Source organism: Chiloscyllium punctatum, chromosome 48, assembly GCF_047496795.1.
Source record: "Chiloscyllium punctatum isolate Juve2018m chromosome 48, sChiPun1.3, whole genome shotgun sequence".
NCBI classification, from domain to species: domain Eukaryota; kingdom Metazoa; phylum Chordata; class Chondrichthyes; order Orectolobiformes; family Hemiscylliidae; genus Chiloscyllium; species Chiloscyllium punctatum.
Window position 1 is genome coordinate 58,629,403 of NC_092786.1, and position 19,750 is coordinate 58,649,152.

Genomic DNA, 19,750 nt, shown 5'->3' on the forward strand with positions numbered 1-19,750 from the left:
AAGGAGACCAGAATTGCACACAATATTCCAACAGTGGCCTAACCAATGTCCTTTCCAGCCGCAACATGCCCTCCCAACCCCTGTACTCAATACTCTGACCAATAAAGGAAAGCATAACAAAGGTTTTCTTCACTATCCTATCTACCTACGACTCCACTTTCAAGGAGCTATGAACCTGCAATCCAAGGTCTCTTTGTTCAGCAACACTCTCTAGGACCTTACCATTAAGTGTATAAGTCCTGCTAAGATTTGCTTTCCCAAAATGCAGCACCTTGCATTTATCTGAATTAAACTCCATCTGCCACTTCTCAGCCCATTGGCCCATCTGATCAAGATCCTATTGTAATCTGAGGTAACCCTCTTTGCTGTCCACTACACCTCCAATTTTGGTGTCCTCTGCAAACTTGCTAACTGTACCTCTTATGCTCTCCCATGGGAAACCTTGTCGAACGCCTTACTGAAGTCCATATAGATCACATCTACCACTCTGCCCTCATCAATCCTCTTTGTTACTTTTTCAAAAAACTCAATCAAGTTTGTGAGACATGATTTCCCACGGACTAGGCTGTGTTGACTATCCCTAATCAGTCCTTGCCTTTCCAAATACATGTACATCCTGTCCCTCAGGATTCCCTCCAACAACTTGCCCACCACCGAGGTCAGGCTCACTGGTCTATCGTTCCCTGGCTTTTCCTTACCACCCTTCTTAAACAGTGGCACCACGTTGCCAACCTCCAGTCTTCCTGCACCTTATCTGTGACTATCGATGATACAAATATCACAGCAGGAGGCCCAGCAAATTAAAAATTAATTCAGAAGGAGTTCTCCCATTTTCTGTCTCCTTGCTGCTCTGTGCAATAATGATGGAGTGTGAAATCGCCAGAAATGTTTAAATTGAGTTCATGTTTGTGGAGGTGCCAGGACTGGACTGGGGTGGACAAGGTCAGAAGTCACACACACCGGGTTACAGCACCAGCTGCTCTGAAAGCCTGTGATTTCAAATAAACATGTTGGACTGTAACCTGGTGTCATGTGACTTCTGATCTAAATGGAGTTCAGTGAATATACAAGATCCCATGGCAACGCAAAGGCGAGAAGGGAGTCATTGCTCGGTAAACGCTTGCTCAGCCAGTACCGAACAACTGACTGTTCATCTCCTTAGCTCATAATGGGAGATGCTGAGTGAAAATTGGCCATTATGGCTTTTATTCTTCATTCTCAGGTCATGGAGAGTATCAGCATTCAGTAATAATCTCTGCTGATCCTTCCTCACAGGAATGAGGGAGTATACATTTAGAAGAATGAGAGGTGACTGTATTAAAACAAACACGTTTCTTAGGAAGCTTGACAGGTTACAGGAGGAGCTGTTCCTGTTTGTGAGAGAGGACCAGAAACCATCTTCTCAGAATAAGGGGTTATTTGTTTAAAACTGAAACGGGGGAAATTTTTTTTCTCCAAGTGGGTCATGGATCTGTAGAATTCGTTATGGTTGTCGACATTGCGTCACTAAGTGTATTTCAGACAGAAATAGGTAGAATTTTACTCAACAAGGGAATGAGGGGTTATGGGAATAAGGTGAGAAAGTGGAGTTGAGGATTATCAGATCAGCTGTGATCTCATTGAATGGCACAGTAAACTCGATGGGCCGAATGACCTACATTTGCTCCGATGTCTTATGACTGTATGGAGTAACATTGAGAACTGGATAAATACTTGAATGGAGATGTGCAGTATAAATCGAAAAGAACAGGAGGAGTGGTGTCTATTTGAGGAGGTTTCTCATTGTGTTGATATGGGTAAGATGGTGGATGATCTTCTGAACTAGAAGAGTTTATGAGAGTTTATTCACCTGGCTGATGTCACTTGTCCAAGCTGCTTTTTCCTGACGTGATGAAGCCACCAGGATCACGGTGAAGGATGGGGTGTCTTTCGGTTCCACGACAATTTTGAAGTCGAGGTGTTCCAGGTCCTGTCCCAATCCCCGAGCTGGCAGGTTTAAACAAGACAGTCACTGTTTTCCAACAGGAATATTCCTGGTGATCTTGCATTCTGTTCTCATTCAGTTTGGGATCTATCTCCATCATTCACCATCCCAAGGAAAGGGTTAGTACCTGCAGCTTGACAATTGGCTTCGAAATGTTCCCCATCTCCCTGTCAGAAAGATCTCAGATCACACCTCCACACCCCCTTCTCACATGCACACATACCCCTATCCCCCCCACTCACAGTCACATGCACACCCCCATACCCTCCACCCCACACCCTCACACTCCAGTTGTGTTAGCGTCACAGACTAAGGCTCATATTGCACCAACAATCTTATGATGACAATGAGCAATGTGACTATGACCGGATCCTCAGTGGTTAAAGCTGGTGATGGAGGGATAGGAATTGGTCAGAGAAAAACCTGCTCTTCTTCCACATCCTGCAATGGGATTTTTTTAACATCAATCCCAGCAGGCATTGGGACCTTCGCTGTGTCTGAAACATGCCACCTCTAACAGTGCAGTGCTTCTTCAGGACTGCATTAGAGTGTCTGTCACAACTTGGTATGCTCAAGCCCTAGAAAGGACCTGAAGCCAGAAATTTGTGATTCAGAGGCAAGAAAACTACCAAATGAGCATAACAGCACACACACACACACACATAAGCGACACAACTGTATACACACATAGGAGAAAGTAAGGACTGCAGATGCTGGAGATCAGAGCTGAAAATGTGTTGCTGGAAAAGCGCAGCAGGTCAGGCAGCATTCCTGAAGAAGGGCTGATCCCCGAAACGTCGATTCTCCTGCTCCTTGGATGCTGCCTGACTTGCTGCGCTTTTCCAGCAACACATTTTCAGCTCTGTATACACACATATGCAAGTACAGAAGCATATGCACAGAACCCCAGATACATGTACACACACCCAGACACACACACGCACACAGATACTGACACACTCATTCACATACACCATATGCACACAAAATACTAACGCAACTTTATGAGTCTCTAAACATTTTTGACATACCTTCATCTTCTGTGGTTTCTGTGTCTTCCATCAAAGTGCAGTCGATCAGTGAAAGTACTCCATTCTGTAAGGCAGTTCCAAACACATTACAAAGGAAACCAAGTTCTACAAAAACCATTGTTCTGCTCCTTCTCCCACCTGAAATAACGTGTCAGACACATGCCCAGCATTGGAGACACAGCTGGGGAGATGAAATGTTACCGAGATGTGTGAAGTGATGCACTTCAGGAGGAAGAATGGAGAGAGACAATATAAACCAAATGGTGCAATGTTAAAAAGGGCTGCAGCAGGAGGGAGCTCAGCAATCCTGTCTGGAAATTGGTGAAGATAGTGACAAGCCCAATCTCTTTAGTGGGTACATACTTTCTCTGATAAAGAATACAAGTCACAGAAATGAGAAAAGGCTTCAAATTCAATTTGAATCATAGAATCCCCACAGTGTGGATGGGGACCATTCAGCCCATAAAGTCCACACCAACCCTTCAAAGAGCATCCTACCCAAACCCACTCCCCTTACCCTATAACACTGCATTTCCCGTGGCTAACCCACCTAGCCTGCATATCCTTGGACACAATTTAGCATGGCCAATTCACCTAACCTGCACATCTCTGGACCGTGGGAGGAAACTGAGTACCCCCACACAGACACTGGGAGAACGTGCAAACTCCACATTGACAGTCACCCGAGGGTAGTATTGAACCTGGCACTGAGAGGCAGCAGTGCTAATCACTGAGCCATCGTGCCGTCAACTGGTTGTTGGATTACCTGATAGTGAACTAGCAAAACAAAATATGCTGTGGTTAGCTGGAGTTCCCTCTGGTTAAGGAGAAACTCAATCAGTCAGCATTCCTGAGGGATAAACAGCTGACCCCCACTGGTGAGGAGGTGGTTACAGAGGAGGGAACCCAGGAGCTGCACCTCAGTGAGAGTCAGCATCACTAGGGGGAGCCAGGCTGTGTGTCCTCTGTGTAAACTGCAGGGAGACAGTGCCAGGCGTTGGGGTCTGAATGCACCGCACGATGGAAGCAAGTTGTGGACCAAAGAAAATCAAGTCAATATTGAGCTGTGGGACAGAATCCCAGAGGACAGTGCACACTTCCAGAAAAGGGGAGAATGGAAAAGAAATGGGGGAGGGTGAGATGCAACCCTGTGAAGGACAGTCTCTCACACACCCTGCACATATTCCACACAATACAGTGACCAGGAACTCTGTCACAGCCTCTCAATTTCCCTTAAGTCTCCCAACCAGCCTCCCCAATGGTCAGAGACACTTCACCCAGAGAGCCGGTGCTGGATACTCTTTGCTGTTTCTGATATGCTCACAGCTTTACTGTCAAACAGAATTGATAAAGGGAAAACAAAACAACTGTGAGAACAGCACAGTAGACAGATCCCCGAGCAGGGCAAGTGGATGTTTTGCTCACACCAACATCAGAAATTGAGAGGGATTGGTAACCAGAGACCACAGAGCTAAGGCAATTGGCAAAAAGGACCTGAGGCACGATGAAAGAGCTGTGGAAACACCTTGTGTTGTAACTGTCAGAGAGGAATTGGATAAACACTTGCAAAAGGAAAATTGTGTATGGCTGTGGAGAAGGAAACAACAGGGAATGGGGTGTAAGTGGTGGTGTTTTCACAGAGCTTGCCCAGCCATGAAGGAGCTGGATTACCTCTGTCTGCTGTAGCATAGTCTAATTGTCTGAACTGGAATGGTGGAGAAGTGGAAGGTTTGAACTGAGAAGGGCTGAATTGCTTAGTTTGTCTTTGCTGGCTTCTCTCTCTCTCTCTCTCTCTCTCTCTCCTGTCTCTCTCTCTCTCTCTCTCTCCTGTCTCTCTCTCTCTCTCTCTCTCTCCTGTCTCTCTCTCTCTCTCTCCTGTCTGTCTCTCTCCTGTCTCTCTCTCTCTCTCTCTCTCCTGTCTCTCTCTCTCTCTCTCTCTCTCCTGTCTGTCTCTCTCTCTCTCCTGTCTCTCTCTCTCTCTCTCTCTCCTGTCTCTCTCTCTCTCTCTTATTCCAATGTGGAGACTGTCACATCATTTCTAGACTTTTATTAAATGCCTGAAACCGTGGGTCTGAGTGGAACAATGTTGGGGGGGGAGCGGGGGGGGCACTTACTTTTGTTAAATGGAGTTTTCCACCTGATCCTCTGGTGCATATTATCAAGTGTTTGGAGAACAGAAAACATTGCTTTTCTCCTTCCTTTCTCAGGGATAGCGATCCCAATCGGCCTCGGGTAATTTTCCCTTTTTCAGTCATTGGTATTTGGATCAGCGACCCTGGTCAAAGAAGAAAAAAAATCAGGTCGTTATTGGGAGAAAAATGTCATTGTCAAGGTGAGATTGAGTACAAGATTTAGAATTTGCTTTATCACCTCTTCAAACTGTTGAATGTTATCGTAGCAGAATCCCATCAGTAGGTATTCATACGGAATGAGTCTGGAGGAGAGATGGTGTGCTGGGATCTCCACAAACCAAGTCAACAGCAGTTACCCACCCATCATGGAACAAAACCCATCATCAAATCTCACCAAGACACAACCCCAGCAATCTCATGTTACCTTGTCGTACAAAGGTCTGGCTGGTGTCCAGAAGGATCTCACATCCCTCCACTATCATCCGTTCAATGGCAAGGTTCTTGCGAATATTTTCCGTTTCACTTACTTCATCGTGCATTATTCTGAAGGAGAGTGTAAACAGGTGAATCCTCACTGACAAGCTCTCACATCTAACAACACTTCACAACGAGGCAATGTTCAAACTCCATTCACTATCTATTCACTGTCCACAATCATAAAATCCAAACAGGTTTGTGTCAGAATGTGGTCCCTGGTGGGTAAGCGGTTTTCGACAGTCTGGCAGTTTCAGCTTTAATCCCTTGACTCTGCTGAGGTTGGCCATTTCACTCAGAGCTGGGAGAGGCTGCTACAAGGGAATACAGCAACTGCTCCGCTGCAAAGGGGGAAATAGTTTCAGGTTCGTCACCCTGAACATGATCCCCCCGATCTCTGTTTGAGGTGCAGTGAATAAAAGAAGAGATCTTTGTGGAATAGCCAGTCTGCATTCAGCATCACTTCAGAGTGGCAGCTGGCATGTTGGCCTGGCAACCAGAAATGAAGAGGAATCAACTCCCCCTGAGGGAGGGGGAGGTGTGGGGAGGGGTATGGTGATTTGGAGAAAGACTGAAGGCAGGGGAGAGATAGAATCACAGAATCCCTACAGTGCAGAGACAGACCACTGAGCCCACCCATCCATCCATACCAACCCTCCAAAGAGGATCCCACCCCATCACTGTAACCCTACATTTCCCATGGTTAGCCCACCTAGCCTACACATCCATGAACACTATGGGGCAATTTAGCATGGCCTATCCACCTGACCTGCACATCTTTGGACTGTGGGAGGAAACTGGAGCACCTGGAGGAAACCCACGCAGACACGGGGAGAATGTGTAAACTCCACACAGTCAGTCGCCTGGGTCCATGGTGCTGTGAGGCAGCAGTGCTAACCACTGAGCCGCCCTGAACTGTGAAAATTGGTGATGCACTTTTGGGGGGACATGAAGGATATGAGAGGATGCTGAAAATGTTAACAAGAAAGAATTGTGGGATGGAAAACTTCAATTATTCAGATGGTTGGAAACGTTGGGACTATTTTCCTTGGGGAGGGTAAGAGGAAGTGTTCAAATTTGAAGGCTCTGGACAGAGTTGTTTGGGAAGAACCTGTTCCCAATAGTGAAAGGATCAAAACTAAAAGGGCACAAAACTAATACAACTGGCAAAAGAAGCAAAAACAACAAGTAAAATTGTTTGCATGCAGCAGGTGTTCGGGATGGGAATCCACTCTGTGTGCGCGGTGGACTCTGGCTCAGACAAAAAGGGAATTAGCTGGTTGTCAGTAAAAGGAGCAATGTTCAGGGTTACAGGGAGAATGCACATGAATAGCTCAAGGTGAATTGCTCATTCAGATAGAGAAGAGATCATGGGCTGAACATTTTCTTTCTGTATTGTAACAAATCCGTGATTCTGTTATTTGGACTGTTCTTCCCCAGATGCCTTCTCACTCAGTGACAGGTTTCAGAAGTGACTGATGCTGGGGGGGTCAGTTTTCCCTTCATGTCCTGAGCTCTGCTGTGATGGAGCAGTGCGCTGATGTTCAGATTTATCCTGAACTGTCATGAAGAAGGTTCCCCTCATCTGGAGCCACAATAGGAAGGCAGCAGCTCAGCAGCTTCTAGTCTGACTTGTTGCACGTGTACAACAGACAAAGGAAGCAAAACTGATCCATCATCAGGCATCAGAAGGACCATTTCATTAAGTCCTTTACATTCATTCCTCTACAATTCCTTCTCCAAATCTGCCAAACCTGGCATCACATTTGTAATTTCTCTTCTATTGTGTTTTGCTTTACCGTTCTGAATCATTCCAATTGGTTTTGTCCATTTAAACTCCAATTTTTATTTGCAAAGAGACACATTTTGTGCTGCAGGTCTCAGTCTGATGCCATGCATGATTGAAAAGCATAATAAACACGTGATAAACTCTGGGTTTAAAACACCAAGCAGCTCAAGTTGAATCACAGAGATTGGTGATGGACAATGAATTGAAACTCCTAGCAGGGGGCAGCACTACTCCATTCTGCTGTGCTGGGCTACTAACCGTGAAAGTTCCTCCAGTTTTGACTTGGCGTACTCCAAGCTCTTCCTCTCCACGTGTTCATGAGGCGTGTGGGCCAGCAGTTCGTGCAGCGTCAGGATGTACCTGGGAATCTGGCACAGAAAGGAAGAGAAACCAGTTTAGGGATTGGTTTCGAAAAAGCGAGCTCACTTTAAAGGAATGTAAGACCTAGGAGCAGGAGTAGGCCATCTGGCCTATTCAATAAGATCATGGCTGATCTTCTCATAGACTCAGCTCCACTTACCCGCCTGCTCAACATCACCCTTAATTCCTTTTCTGTTCAAAAATCTCTTTGCCCTAAAAACATTCAACAAGGTCGCCTTTCCATGATGAACCAGGTTTTGGAAGTGGACAAGGAAGCTCCAAGGAAGCTTCTCCGACTTTGGGAGTGAAATTGGTCGTAGCACATCACACTTGATAATGAATTAACACCTTAGAATTATTGGGCATAATAAAGTTGCCTGTCCCTAACTTTAACCACTGTTAATTCCACACAAAATCAGACCGGGCGTAAAACTCATGTTGCTGAATCCTACATTGATCTTGTTTCGGCTCTGTGAGGGTTGTGTTCAGTTTTTTGGAAGGATTCTTGCAGCTTAGTGAGCTTTCTCACTGTATCTCACCAAACTCACCTCATTGGTTACCTACCCTGCCCCTCTGACAGCCCTCTCACCAGAGTTTCACCCGATGTTACCATGTGCTAGTGCAACGTGGAACAACATGCAATTCCATGGATACCCACTGAAGGACCAGTACTCCTTGTGAGTGTGCCATCTTTCAAAGGCTAATGGGCACTCAGACAAGTATTGGCAATCTGGGATTGACCCTCACTTCAAGGCCATACATCCCACTGCCCACAGCTGGCATGGCTGACACTCCCTCACACATCCAACCACATCCTCTCTCCCTAGTCACTGTGTAACCATGACACATCGTCTGTTGGTCTGTAGTTACATCTGAAGTGAACACACTCTATCCCAGTGTTACTCTGTCCCCAGTTTCCACTGTAGACCCACCATTTGCCACAGCCTGGTATGGGATCACCACATTCAGGCAAGGGATCTGACAATTACAAACATGAGCTTTATTTACAGGCAGGACAATTAGACACAAATAAAATGAGCAGAGGGTGAAGTTTGCCCCCACCCCCCACCCCCCCTACAGTGCAGACCAAATGTTGGCATTGTGACCAGTGACTGTTTTATAGCCCATTGTTACCTGCTACACCCAGCTCCCATTGACTGGAAGCAGATATCGATGTGGTTTTATCTGGTTGTGATTCTGACATGGTTGAGCTGTGCCCCGGACAAGGAGAGCTTCGTCCTCCCACTGTCCTGATCCCCCTCCTCGGGACACTACTCTCACCACCCTAGTACATCATTGGTTTAGTAATACTGTACCCCACATAAGGGCTAAGCAGATTCCTTGTCCTGACAGAGACACACACAGCACCCTACACCCCTGCCCCTCCATCCAATCCCAATAACCAAGGCCATGTCTCCATCATTCATTCAGCTTCCAGCTCGGTGAAGGGGTGGTGCTGAATGAGCTCCCAACACATCACATCAGAAAGAGATTGAGCCAGCTGTGCTCTTCGCCCTCTCACAATCCAGACCCACGTCAGTCCTTCAGTCTCCCACTGTCTTCAGTGCAAGCCATTGTTAAAATTACAGAACAGGTGATGGAGTGATGGGTCTGCCCCTTCCACAGCACCTCCCCCCCCCCCCCCCCCCCACCCCCCACCCACCTCCGGTTGCATGAATAATGTTTTGGCGTTGGCCAGCATTAACCCCTTTTCAACTCATTGCTACTAACTCGAGCATCTTTGAGATGTTCAATTCACAGCCATCAATGGCCTCTGAGCAGCATCTAACTTGCAAAGCACCTTCTCTCTGCATTCACAGCAAACAGATGAAGAAATGGTTACAGATTAAACCTCGCTGAGTTTTGCAAATAGCTATTTTATGTCTTTGTTGCTTCAGTCTCCCAGCACCCAGCAAACATGGATCTCTCACTTTCAGCCATCAAACTTACATTGATACTAACACCTCCTGCCTGAGCCATTTTCTAATTACTCTTTACGTTAGAGAATAGAAAGTGATGCCAGGGAACACAGCTCACACCTGCCAGCACCTGACTCTGCCTGGTCACTGTTTATCCCCCACCCCAATCACCCATGTCCCCTCTGACCTCACACGACCACGATGCGCATCTCCATCTGTTCCACCCCCTCTGTGAAGACTCACCATATTGAACTTTGCCCCTAACTGTCCTCTCTGCCCCCTGAACCCTGACATTACACCTTTATGATTCCCCCTTGCTGCCTATCACTCTCCTGTGTCCCACTGACATACCAGCTTGCAAGGTACCTGCTCGGATTTCCGTGCTGAGATATTTTCAAGTCCAGCTTGCTTGGTAAGACATTTTAACAAGCAATATTCCCTTTAATTGGCATCTCATTGTTACCATACCAGAAATCGCCACACCACTTAAAAAAACAAACTATTAAAAATTCAGTCATCAAACACGGACATCATTGGCTGGGCCCAGTATTTATTGCCCCTCCCTAGTTGCCCTTGAGAAGGTGGGGGTGAGCTGCCTTCCTGAACTGCTGCAGACCATCTGCTGTGGGTAGACCCACAATGCCCTTAGAGACGGAATTCCAGGATTTTGACCTAGTGACAATGAATATTCCTGGGTCAGAATGGTGAGTAACTTAGAGAGGTAGTTGCATTCCCATGTATCTGCTGCTCTTGTTCATAGAATCCCTACAGTGCAGAAACAGGCCATTCAGCCCAACGAGTCCACACTGACCCTCCGAGGAGGGTCCTACCCAGACGCAATCGCTCACCCTATACTTGTAACCCTGCATTTGCCATGGCTAACAATCTAACGTACACATGCCTGAACACTGTGGGGAATTTAGGATGGCCAATCCACCTAACTTGTATATCTAAATGCAAGTGGCATGGGTTTGGAAGGTGCTGACTGAGGATCTTTGGTGAATTTCTGCAGTGCATCTTGTGGATAGTACACTCTGCTGCTACTGAGCATCGGTGGTGGAGGGAGTGGGTGTTTGTGGATGTGGTGCCAATCAAGTGGACTGCTTTGTCCTGAATGGTGTTAAGCTTCTTGAGTATTGTTGAAGCTGCACTCATCCAGGCAAATGGGGCATATTCAATCATATTTGTGTCTTGTGGATGACAGACAGGCACTAGAAAGTCAGGAGGTGAATTACTTGCTACAGTATTCATAGCCTGTGACCTGCTCTTGTAGCCACTATATTTATACAGCCACTCCAGTTTCTAGTTACAGATAATTCCCAGGATGTTGATAGTAGAGTTTCAATTATGGTAACAACATTGAATTTCAAGGGGTGCTGGTTAGATTGTATCTTTCCAGAGATGGTCATTACCTGGTATTTGTGTGATGTGAATGTTAGAGCATAGAACATAGAACAGTACAGCACAGAACAGGCCCTTCAGCCCACGATGTTGTGCCGACCATTGATCCTCATGTGAGGTAAACCTAATGTACGAACCCTCAAATTTCTGTGACCATATGCATGTCCAGGAGTCTCTTAAATATCCCCAATGACCTCACTTCCACAACTGCTGCTGGCAACACATTCCATGCTCTCACAACTCTCTGTGTAAAGAACCCGCCTCTGACATCCCCTCTATACTTTCCGCCAAAGAGCTTAAAACTATGACCCCTCATGTTAACAATTTCTGCCCTGGGAAATAGTCTCTGGCTATCGACTCTATCTATGCCTCTCATTATCTTGTACACCTCAGTTAGGTCCCCTCTCTTCCTTCTTTTTCCAATGAAATAAGTCCGAGCTCAGTCAACCTCTTTTCTTGCTACTTTTCCAGCTCATGCCTGGATATTGTCTTGGTCATGTTGGTTTTGAACACAGACTGCTTCAGTATCTGAGGAGTCACGAATGGTGCTGAATTAAAGATAGGGTGAGATGCTATTGGTGTGGTCATGGGTCTCACTGCACAATTAGCCCAATCCTGGCACAAATCAAACTAGACCCTACAATGCTCAGACCTCCTGTCAGATTTTGTCCAATTTCACCACCTCCTGGTGTATTAAATTTATTGGTACTGTAAACATGTCTTGTTTCTCTCAACATACATTCTATGTTTTGATGATCAGATGGTCTCATGCAATTCATGGGTCAGGAGGAGTGGTTGGTGTTGCTGGAAATGTCAAGGCTGTTATTGTGTACAAAGGCTGACCTTAACTGTTTCAGGAGTTTGCCAACCATTATTTATCTGGTTAGCATCTCTTTGGCTACAGTTACCATAAACTAGTGCTAGTCCTGACATGGCTATCAAAAGTTAACAATCATACAACAGCAGGTTAAAGTCCAACAGGTTTATTTGGAGGTACAAAATCTTTTGGAGCACTGTTCCTTTGTCAGGTGGCTAGTGCAGCAGGATCATGGGACATAGAATTTATAGCAAAAGATCAACGTGTCATACAGCTGTTACTTTTACTATAAATTCTGTGTCCTATGATCCTGCCCCCACTAGCTACCTGACAAAGGAGTGATCTGAAAGCTCGTGCTTCCAATTAAACCTGTTGAACTATAACCTGGTGTTGGGTGATTTGTAACTTTGTCCACCCCAGTCCAACACCGGCATCACCGGCATGGATATTGAAGGAATGAGACTTTGATTGTCACATTTGATGATAAAGTTGTTACAAGTGTCATTCTACCTGAAAACTCTCCGATTACCTGAGATTTCCATGGACTGAAAATATTTTTAAAAGAAAGAACAGATATTGGTCCCAAATGGTTGCTTGTAATCATCTGACTAGGTTCATCCAAGCTCATGAAATTATCAACAAATAAAGATCAGCCTGGGCTGAAATTAACATCATTATTAAAGGCAATGAAATTCAGGTCTGTATCCCCTGGGTGATTCACACCTTTTTGCAAGTTACATGTTAAAAATAGAAGGTTATCTGTGGAGTATTCAGCCTGGAAAAACAGGCAGCAGACTTCGGAATGTACAAATGGGCCTTAATCAACAATGCTTCAAAGCTGGAGAACACAGATAAAGAAAATATAAGGAAGAACTATTCTCTCTCAAACTAAAATTCAGTGACTGGTAAACAAAAACCATTGTTCATGAACAAAAACAAGATTTCCTGGATGTTTCCATCACTCTGGAAGAAACAGGGTAACATCTCAATTGTTGGGATTCAGGTTCCACACCCACAATTTAAGAACTCTTAAAAAAACAGTTGAACCTGCAACTGCCTGTACCCTCCTGCATGTATACACATCCTCCTCCCTTTTTAAGCTTATTACTTGTTGTGTGTGTGTGTCTGTGTGCGTGTTTGTCTGCGTGCCTGTGTGTGTGCGTGCGCATGTGTCTGTGTGTGTCTGTGTGTGTCTGTGTGCATGCGTGTGTGTGCCTGTGTGCATGCGTGTGTGTGCCTGTGTGCATGCGTGTCTGTGTGTCTGTATGCGTGTGTGTGTCTGTGTGTGTGTTTGTCTGTGTGCCTGTGTGCATGCACGTGTGTCTGTGTGTGTCTGAGTGTGTGTGTTTGTGTGTGTTAGCTATCATATTTTATTACTTTTCAAGAGTTTAAATGAGTAATACAATGCCATGCTCTTTCATTCAAGTAAACGCTGGAATTCGGTCTCCCTTATTGACTGGAGCAACGAGGCTTGTATACCCCTGAGTTTAGAAGACTGAGAGGGGATCTGATTGAGACATATAGGATTATTAAAGGATTGGACACTCTGGAGGCAGGAAACATGTTTCCGCTGATGGGTGAGTGCCGAACCAGAGGACACAGCTTAAAAATACAGGGTAGACCATTTAGGACAGAGATGAGGAGAAACTTCTTCACCCAGAGAGTGGTGGCTGTGTGGAATGCTCTGCCCCAGAGGGCAGTGGAGGCCCAGTCTCTGGATTCATTTAAGAAAGAGTTGGATAGAGCTCTTAAGGATAGTGGAATCAAGGGTTATGGAGATAAGGCAGGAACAGGATACTGATTAAGGATGATCAGCCATGATCATATTAAATGGTGGTGCAGGCTCGAAGGGCAGAATGGCCTACTCCTGCACCTATTGTTTATTGTCTGTTGTCTATTGTGTATTCTGGATTTCGTTAACTACAGTTTGATTGAAGTATTTTGGTTTCATGATAAATGGAGTTAGTAAAATGTAAGAAAATATGTGATCATCCATTTTGTTAAGAAGAATAATTATTATCAAGATGATGAAAAGTTGCAGAGCTCTAGATGCAGAGGGATCTGGGAGTCCTTGTGCATGAAGTACAAACAAGTTAGTATGTATACACAGCATGTAATTAGGAAAACTAATGGAAGTGAACATTTATCATGTTGGGAACTGATCACAAGGTTATGCTTCAATTATACAGGGCACTGGTGAGACCATATCTAGGTTACATTTGGATCAGCTGTGATCTTACTAAATGGCAGTGCAGGTGTGATGGTTCTGAATGGCTTCTCCTGCTTCTGATTTGTATGTTCATGCTTAAAAATGTTTATTGTGACTGACTGAGAGAGGGTTTAAAGAGAAGGGAACCAATGACCCCCTACCTAGTTGTAACCATTTTTCAAAATCTCACTGGTCATAACAAGGAGCATTATAAATACCCGTTATCTATCTGTTCTGAAGAGTCACCCTGGAATATTAACTCTATTTCTCTCTCTACAGAAGCTTCCAGACCTGCTGAGTTTCTCCAGCATTCTGTTTTTATAACACCTACATTTGACTCATCTTTCATTTTGATGAAACAGCGAAAAAAATTAAACCATTCACCAATTAGCATCTTTAAAAAGGTCAGAAATGCAGTCATTTCCTTCTGTTCCTTTTGTCCTGTTTGTGTTATAGTGGCTTCCCTCTGAGGGAGCTGCTGTCCACCTGGAGACAAACCTTCCCCAGTCTTACAACCGAGTCAAGGTTCGACCAACTCACAACTGGTGAACTGGTGGAAGATCAGATCTCTGCTCTATTGCTGACAGAGTTGGGAAATGAAGACCATGCTTAAACACTGATCAACCTCAACAGTAGACAGTAATCCATTCAGAAAGTAGCATTAAGATGTGAACACTCTCCTAAACGTTACTGTGACCCGAATTAAATCTGGAGTCCTGCTGCTTCACCTGAAACATTGGGTAGGTCAGGAAGGTCTCCAGAGTTCTCTCTTCACAGTCCGGCTTCGCTTCGTATTGCTTCAGGAGTTTATCAAAGTCTCTGTTCTGCTTGCAGCTGGCCAGGATCTGCAGGCTGTACTGGTGATTCCTCACAAACTCCTGGTAGATGTTCAACATTGGGAGGAGAATGTCGAACAGGTCAGCTGGAAGAAGGTTCAGAACAAGTAAGGTGAACACCTGGAACTAGCATCTCCACAGGAGGGAAGGGGTTAAAACTCTTATTATGGCTTCCACATAATTACACGTCAGATTAAAAGATTATCTCTGAATTGATAAAAAGAAATAATTGAATTTATATCGCACCTTTCATGATTAAATGGCAGCCCCAAGCTTTTTACAGCCAAAGTATCTTTGGGAGGTAGTTACTGGTTTGATGTGGGGAATGTGACAGCAAATTTGCATACAAGATCCTCCATACAGAGAAAGGGATCAGCTGATCCATCAGAGTGACATTAGTTTTGGAGCTAAATATTGGTGCAAGGAGACTGGGGAAATTCTCCTGTTATCCTTCACATAGACACAAGATCTTCTCCATTCACCTGAGGGGGCAGAGGAGACCTTGCTTTAACCCTTCATCTGAAGTAGGGTGCCTTTGACAGTGTAGCATTCCTGCCTGGTGGGGACAGCTCTTTGTCCGGCCAGGAGGTTAACATTCGTGGGCCGAAGGGCCTGTTCTGTGCTGTATTGTTCCGTTTGAAGTACTCTGCATAAAGACAATTCTTTCTAATCTCTCTCGGATTACGGTAGATGTCAGTGTTTAAAATCAACCTTTGGAGCATTGAAAAATTCTTGTAAAAACTTGACCAACGTTAATTCGGTATAAATAACAAACCACCAGGGTGGGTACATGGTCAGCATTAACATTGTTTGTCAGGTCTAGTCTACAGTGACGGTGCGTCTTGAACTCCCAACCATCTTTGCAACACACCCATATTCCTACCTGGTCTTATGTACCACACCTCCACAAGGTCCGGAGCAGAAAAGCTAATGGGATATTGGTCTTTATATGCAGAGGATTGGAGGACAAGTGATGCAGCAGTTCTACAAAACCCCGGTTCGACCCAACTTGGAGCACCGTGAGCAGATCTGGGCACCACACTTCGGACGGATGGATTGGTCTTGGAGGGAGGACAATGTGGGTTTACAAGAATGAAAACTTGCCCTTGAAGTTCAGGATGAGGAGAGATTATGCAAATTTGGCTTGTTTTCAGTAGAATTTAGAAGGTGAAAGGGTGATCTGATTGACGTCTTCAAGATATTAACAGGAAAAAAACAGGGCAGATAAAGATAAACTAAAGATAAACTAGATTGAAGATAATATTTTTGTTCAGCAAATATTTAAGGGACATGGGCCAAAATTTATCCATCTTCGATTTAACATTAACAACTGATCTAGCCCCCACTGCTGTTTGTGGAAGAGAGTTCCAAACCTCTCCCACCCTTTGTGTGTGCAAGTGCTTCCTAACATCTCTCCTGAACGGTCTGACCCTAATTCTCCCTAGTTCTAGAATCAGCGATACGTTCGCCATGATCTCATTGAATAGTGGAATAGGCTTGAGGGGCTGAATGGCCTCTTCCTGTTCCCATGCACTGCTAGGTATTCCCAGGTGATCCCCATCCAAGTACTAACCAGCCTGAGTTGTTAAATTTCATCAGCTGCCATGGTGGGATCTGAACCTGTGGGGATTCCCAGAGCTTTAGTATGAGCTTCTGAATTACTGGCCCAATCATATTATCACGACACCAATCCATGTGGGCTCCAGGTCATCTTCAACTGCAAACTACAACACTTTAAATTTATCCCGACCTCAGTGGTATTTTCTCTGTTTAGCTGAACTGTAATCCGTCCAGCCTGGTTAATGCTGTAATGAATTCACTTGCAACTTCTCCATTAGTCCCATACTGGTGACAAACACGACACACAGTACTCCAACTGTGGCCTATCTAAGGTTTGGTACAAATTCAACATTACCTCTTGGTTTTGTTTTCTGTGCAAAAACACAAATTGCATTTTTTTAAAAAACATTTTGTCATTTAAAGAGCACTGTTTCCCCAAAACATATGTCAATCTCTATTACTTCAGATTTATTTACAGAGAATTGCAGCTGTCACCCATCACTTATCTCTGTACTTCAGTTCTGATCACTTTGACACTCCCCAGATTTTTAAAAATTCTTTAATGGAATATGAAGATTGCTGACAAGGCCAGCATTCATTATTCACCCAAATAGCCCCTGGGCAGATGTGTAAGCAGGATGTTTTGCTCTATCCTTCATTGTTTCTAAGCCCTAGTCATTTTCATATAGGTAAGCAATCCCAACACGTTGTATCATTGAAGTATCTCAGAACCCCCAAAGTGTGGAAAGAGGGCATTTGGCCCATCGAGGTAGCACTGACCCTTTGAAGAACACCCCACCCAGACCCAGCCCTTCCCATGGCGAATCCACCCTAATCTTGGTGGACTGTGGGAGAAAACTGAACACCCGGCAGAAACCCACGCAGACACGGGGAGAATGTGCAAATTCCACACATTGACTGAGACTGGAATCAAACCCAGGCCCCTAGCGCTGTGAGGCAGCAGTGTTAACCACCGAGCGACCACACTGCCATTGCTTTTGAAGACTTATTGACCAGATCATTCCATTTGGGTAATGCTTCTGTTAAAGCTGCTCTTTGATCTCTCCTCAAAGTTCAGCCTAAATCCATGTGACCACATTCCACCATTCCCTGTACTAATGGTTTCTTAATTGTTACCTCATCTTTGAAATGTAATATCTCAAAGTTTGCAGATGATACCGAGTTGGGTGGGAGGGTAAACTGTGATGAGGATACAGAGATGCTTCAGCATGATCTGAACAGGTTGGCTGAGTGGGCAAATCAATGCAGGTGCAGTATAATTTGGATAAATGTGAGGTTATTCACTTTGGAAGCAAAAATAGGAAGGCAGATTCCTACCTGAATGGGTGTAAATTGGGAGAGGGGAGTGTGCAGTGGGACCTGGGTATCCTTGTGCAGTCACTGAAGGTAAGCGTGCAGGTGCAGCAGGCGGTAATGAAGGGAAATGGTATATTGGCCTTCATTGCAAGGGAGTTGGAGTACAGGAGCAGGGATGTGTTGCAGTTATACAGGGCACACCTGGAATATTGTGTGCAGTTTTGGTCTCCTTTTCTGAGGAAGGATGCTCTTGCTCTCGAGGGAGTGCAGCGAAGGTTTCCCAGGCTGATTCCGGGGATGGTGGACTGATGAATGAGGAGAGATTGACCAGGTTAGGATTGTTTTCACTGGAGTTTGGACGATGAGGGGGGGATCTCATAGAGACTTATAAAATGCTAACAGGACTGGACAGAGGAGATACAGGGAGGATATTCTGGATGGTGGATGCATTCAGAACCAGGGGTCATGGTCTGAGGATTTGGGGTGAACCATTTAGGATGGAGATAAGGAGATATTTCTTCACCCAAAGAGTGGTGAGCCTGTAGAATTCATTACCACAGGAAGGAGCTGATGCCAAAACATTGAATGTATTCAAGAGGGGCTAGATATTGCACTTTGGGCGAATGGAATCAAAGGTCATGGGGAGAAAACACGATGAGGCTATTGAGTTGGACAATCAGCCATAATCATGATGAATGGTGGAGCAGGCTCAAAGGGCTGAATGGCCTCCTCCTGCTCCTATCGTCTGTGTTTCTATAAAGCACATTTCACCCTTGGTGCAGATCTATGTTCAGAAGAACAACTGAGTTCTGATTAAAACGAAGTTGGTGTAAGCTAATCATGGGACATATCCCCTGGACTTTCTTACAAATATGGTGCACCAAAAAACTGAAAGTTTTTATAAGACATGGTAGCCTTGTATGGATTACTTAGACGCAGATTTGTCTGCCATTTTAATTAGGGCTTTTGTGTCGCCATGACGATCTGATTTCACAAACTTGATACCCCGAGAGGAAGATATCTGGATAAATGAGGGTGTAATATTCAATGCTCTTGAAGGTCGGGAGTTATTGTTTTGTGGCACTGAGAAGTGTTATTTATTTATTACTGCTACTGGACTGTTTTTATCTTGTACATGAGTATAGTTTTGTCTTTTTTTATGATGTTGACTTTTCTATATAGTGTACCGCTGTTGGTTTATTGTAAAATAAATCATTTTTCAATAAAAGTTTTTTTTAAAAATGAAGCTTTTTTTGCCAGATAATGACTTGACTTCTGACTCTGAAAAGCATGTGGTTCCATCTTAACAACAGAACAAATGTCAAATAGCTTCCACACCCTTGGAAAGGACCCTCTAACTGACCTTCCTCTGGCTGTACAGTAACTAGTGATGGAGTATTCATACTTTACCTAATACTAACGTGGGCCAGCTGGAAACACGAGCTTTCAGTCCCTGGTAAAATATCTGATGCAAAAACATGATTGTTTCACTGCAAGAGAGAAAACAAAATTAAATATAAAAAGATTGAATAGAACGTGAATTTATATGTATAATTATCTTATACTTGTCCCTTTTCTTACCTGTTCATTCTCAGAATGCATACAGCAATTGTTGCTCATCCTTAACCTCTCCCCCCCCCCGCCCCCCCTTGAACTGAGAACCTTGTTAACCCATTACAGAGGGTGGTTTCGAGTCAACATGGGCCTGATCAGACCATGTAAGGATGGCAGATTTCCTTCCTTCACATTACTGAACCAGATGGGGTTTTTGCAATAATTAATCATTGTCATCATTGAGACTAGCTTTCAATCTCTGACTTATTAACTGTGGTGGATTTGAAACTGTGTCCCCAGAGCACTAGGCCCCTGGATTACTAATTCAGTGGCAGCACAGCACCATCTCCCCCACTGAGCAGTGCCG

General features: G+C 44.7%; 1 protein-coding gene across 1 annotated transcript in view; it reads right to left on the bottom strand.

The window, feature by feature from the left end:
* The window catches only part of rasgrf1 (Ras protein specific guanine nucleotide releasing factor 1), a 96,530-nt gene that overhangs the window by 27,429 nt on the left and 49,351 nt on the right, over positions 1-19,750 (bottom strand). The window contains exons 6-12 of the mRNA XM_072565358.1: positions 19,240-19,319; positions 14,845-15,038; positions 7,669-7,778; positions 5,572-5,690; positions 5,130-5,290; positions 3,016-3,079; positions 1,850-1,986 (exon numbers count right to left, since the gene is read on the bottom strand). Of these exons, the coding sequence (XP_072421459.1) occupies positions 1,850-1,986; positions 3,016-3,079; positions 5,130-5,290; positions 5,572-5,690; positions 7,669-7,778; positions 14,845-15,038; positions 19,240-19,319 (865 nt within the window). The remainder of the gene's footprint in view (positions 1-1,849; positions 1,987-3,015; positions 3,080-5,129; positions 5,291-5,571; positions 5,691-7,668; positions 7,779-14,844; positions 15,039-19,239; positions 19,320-19,750) is intronic.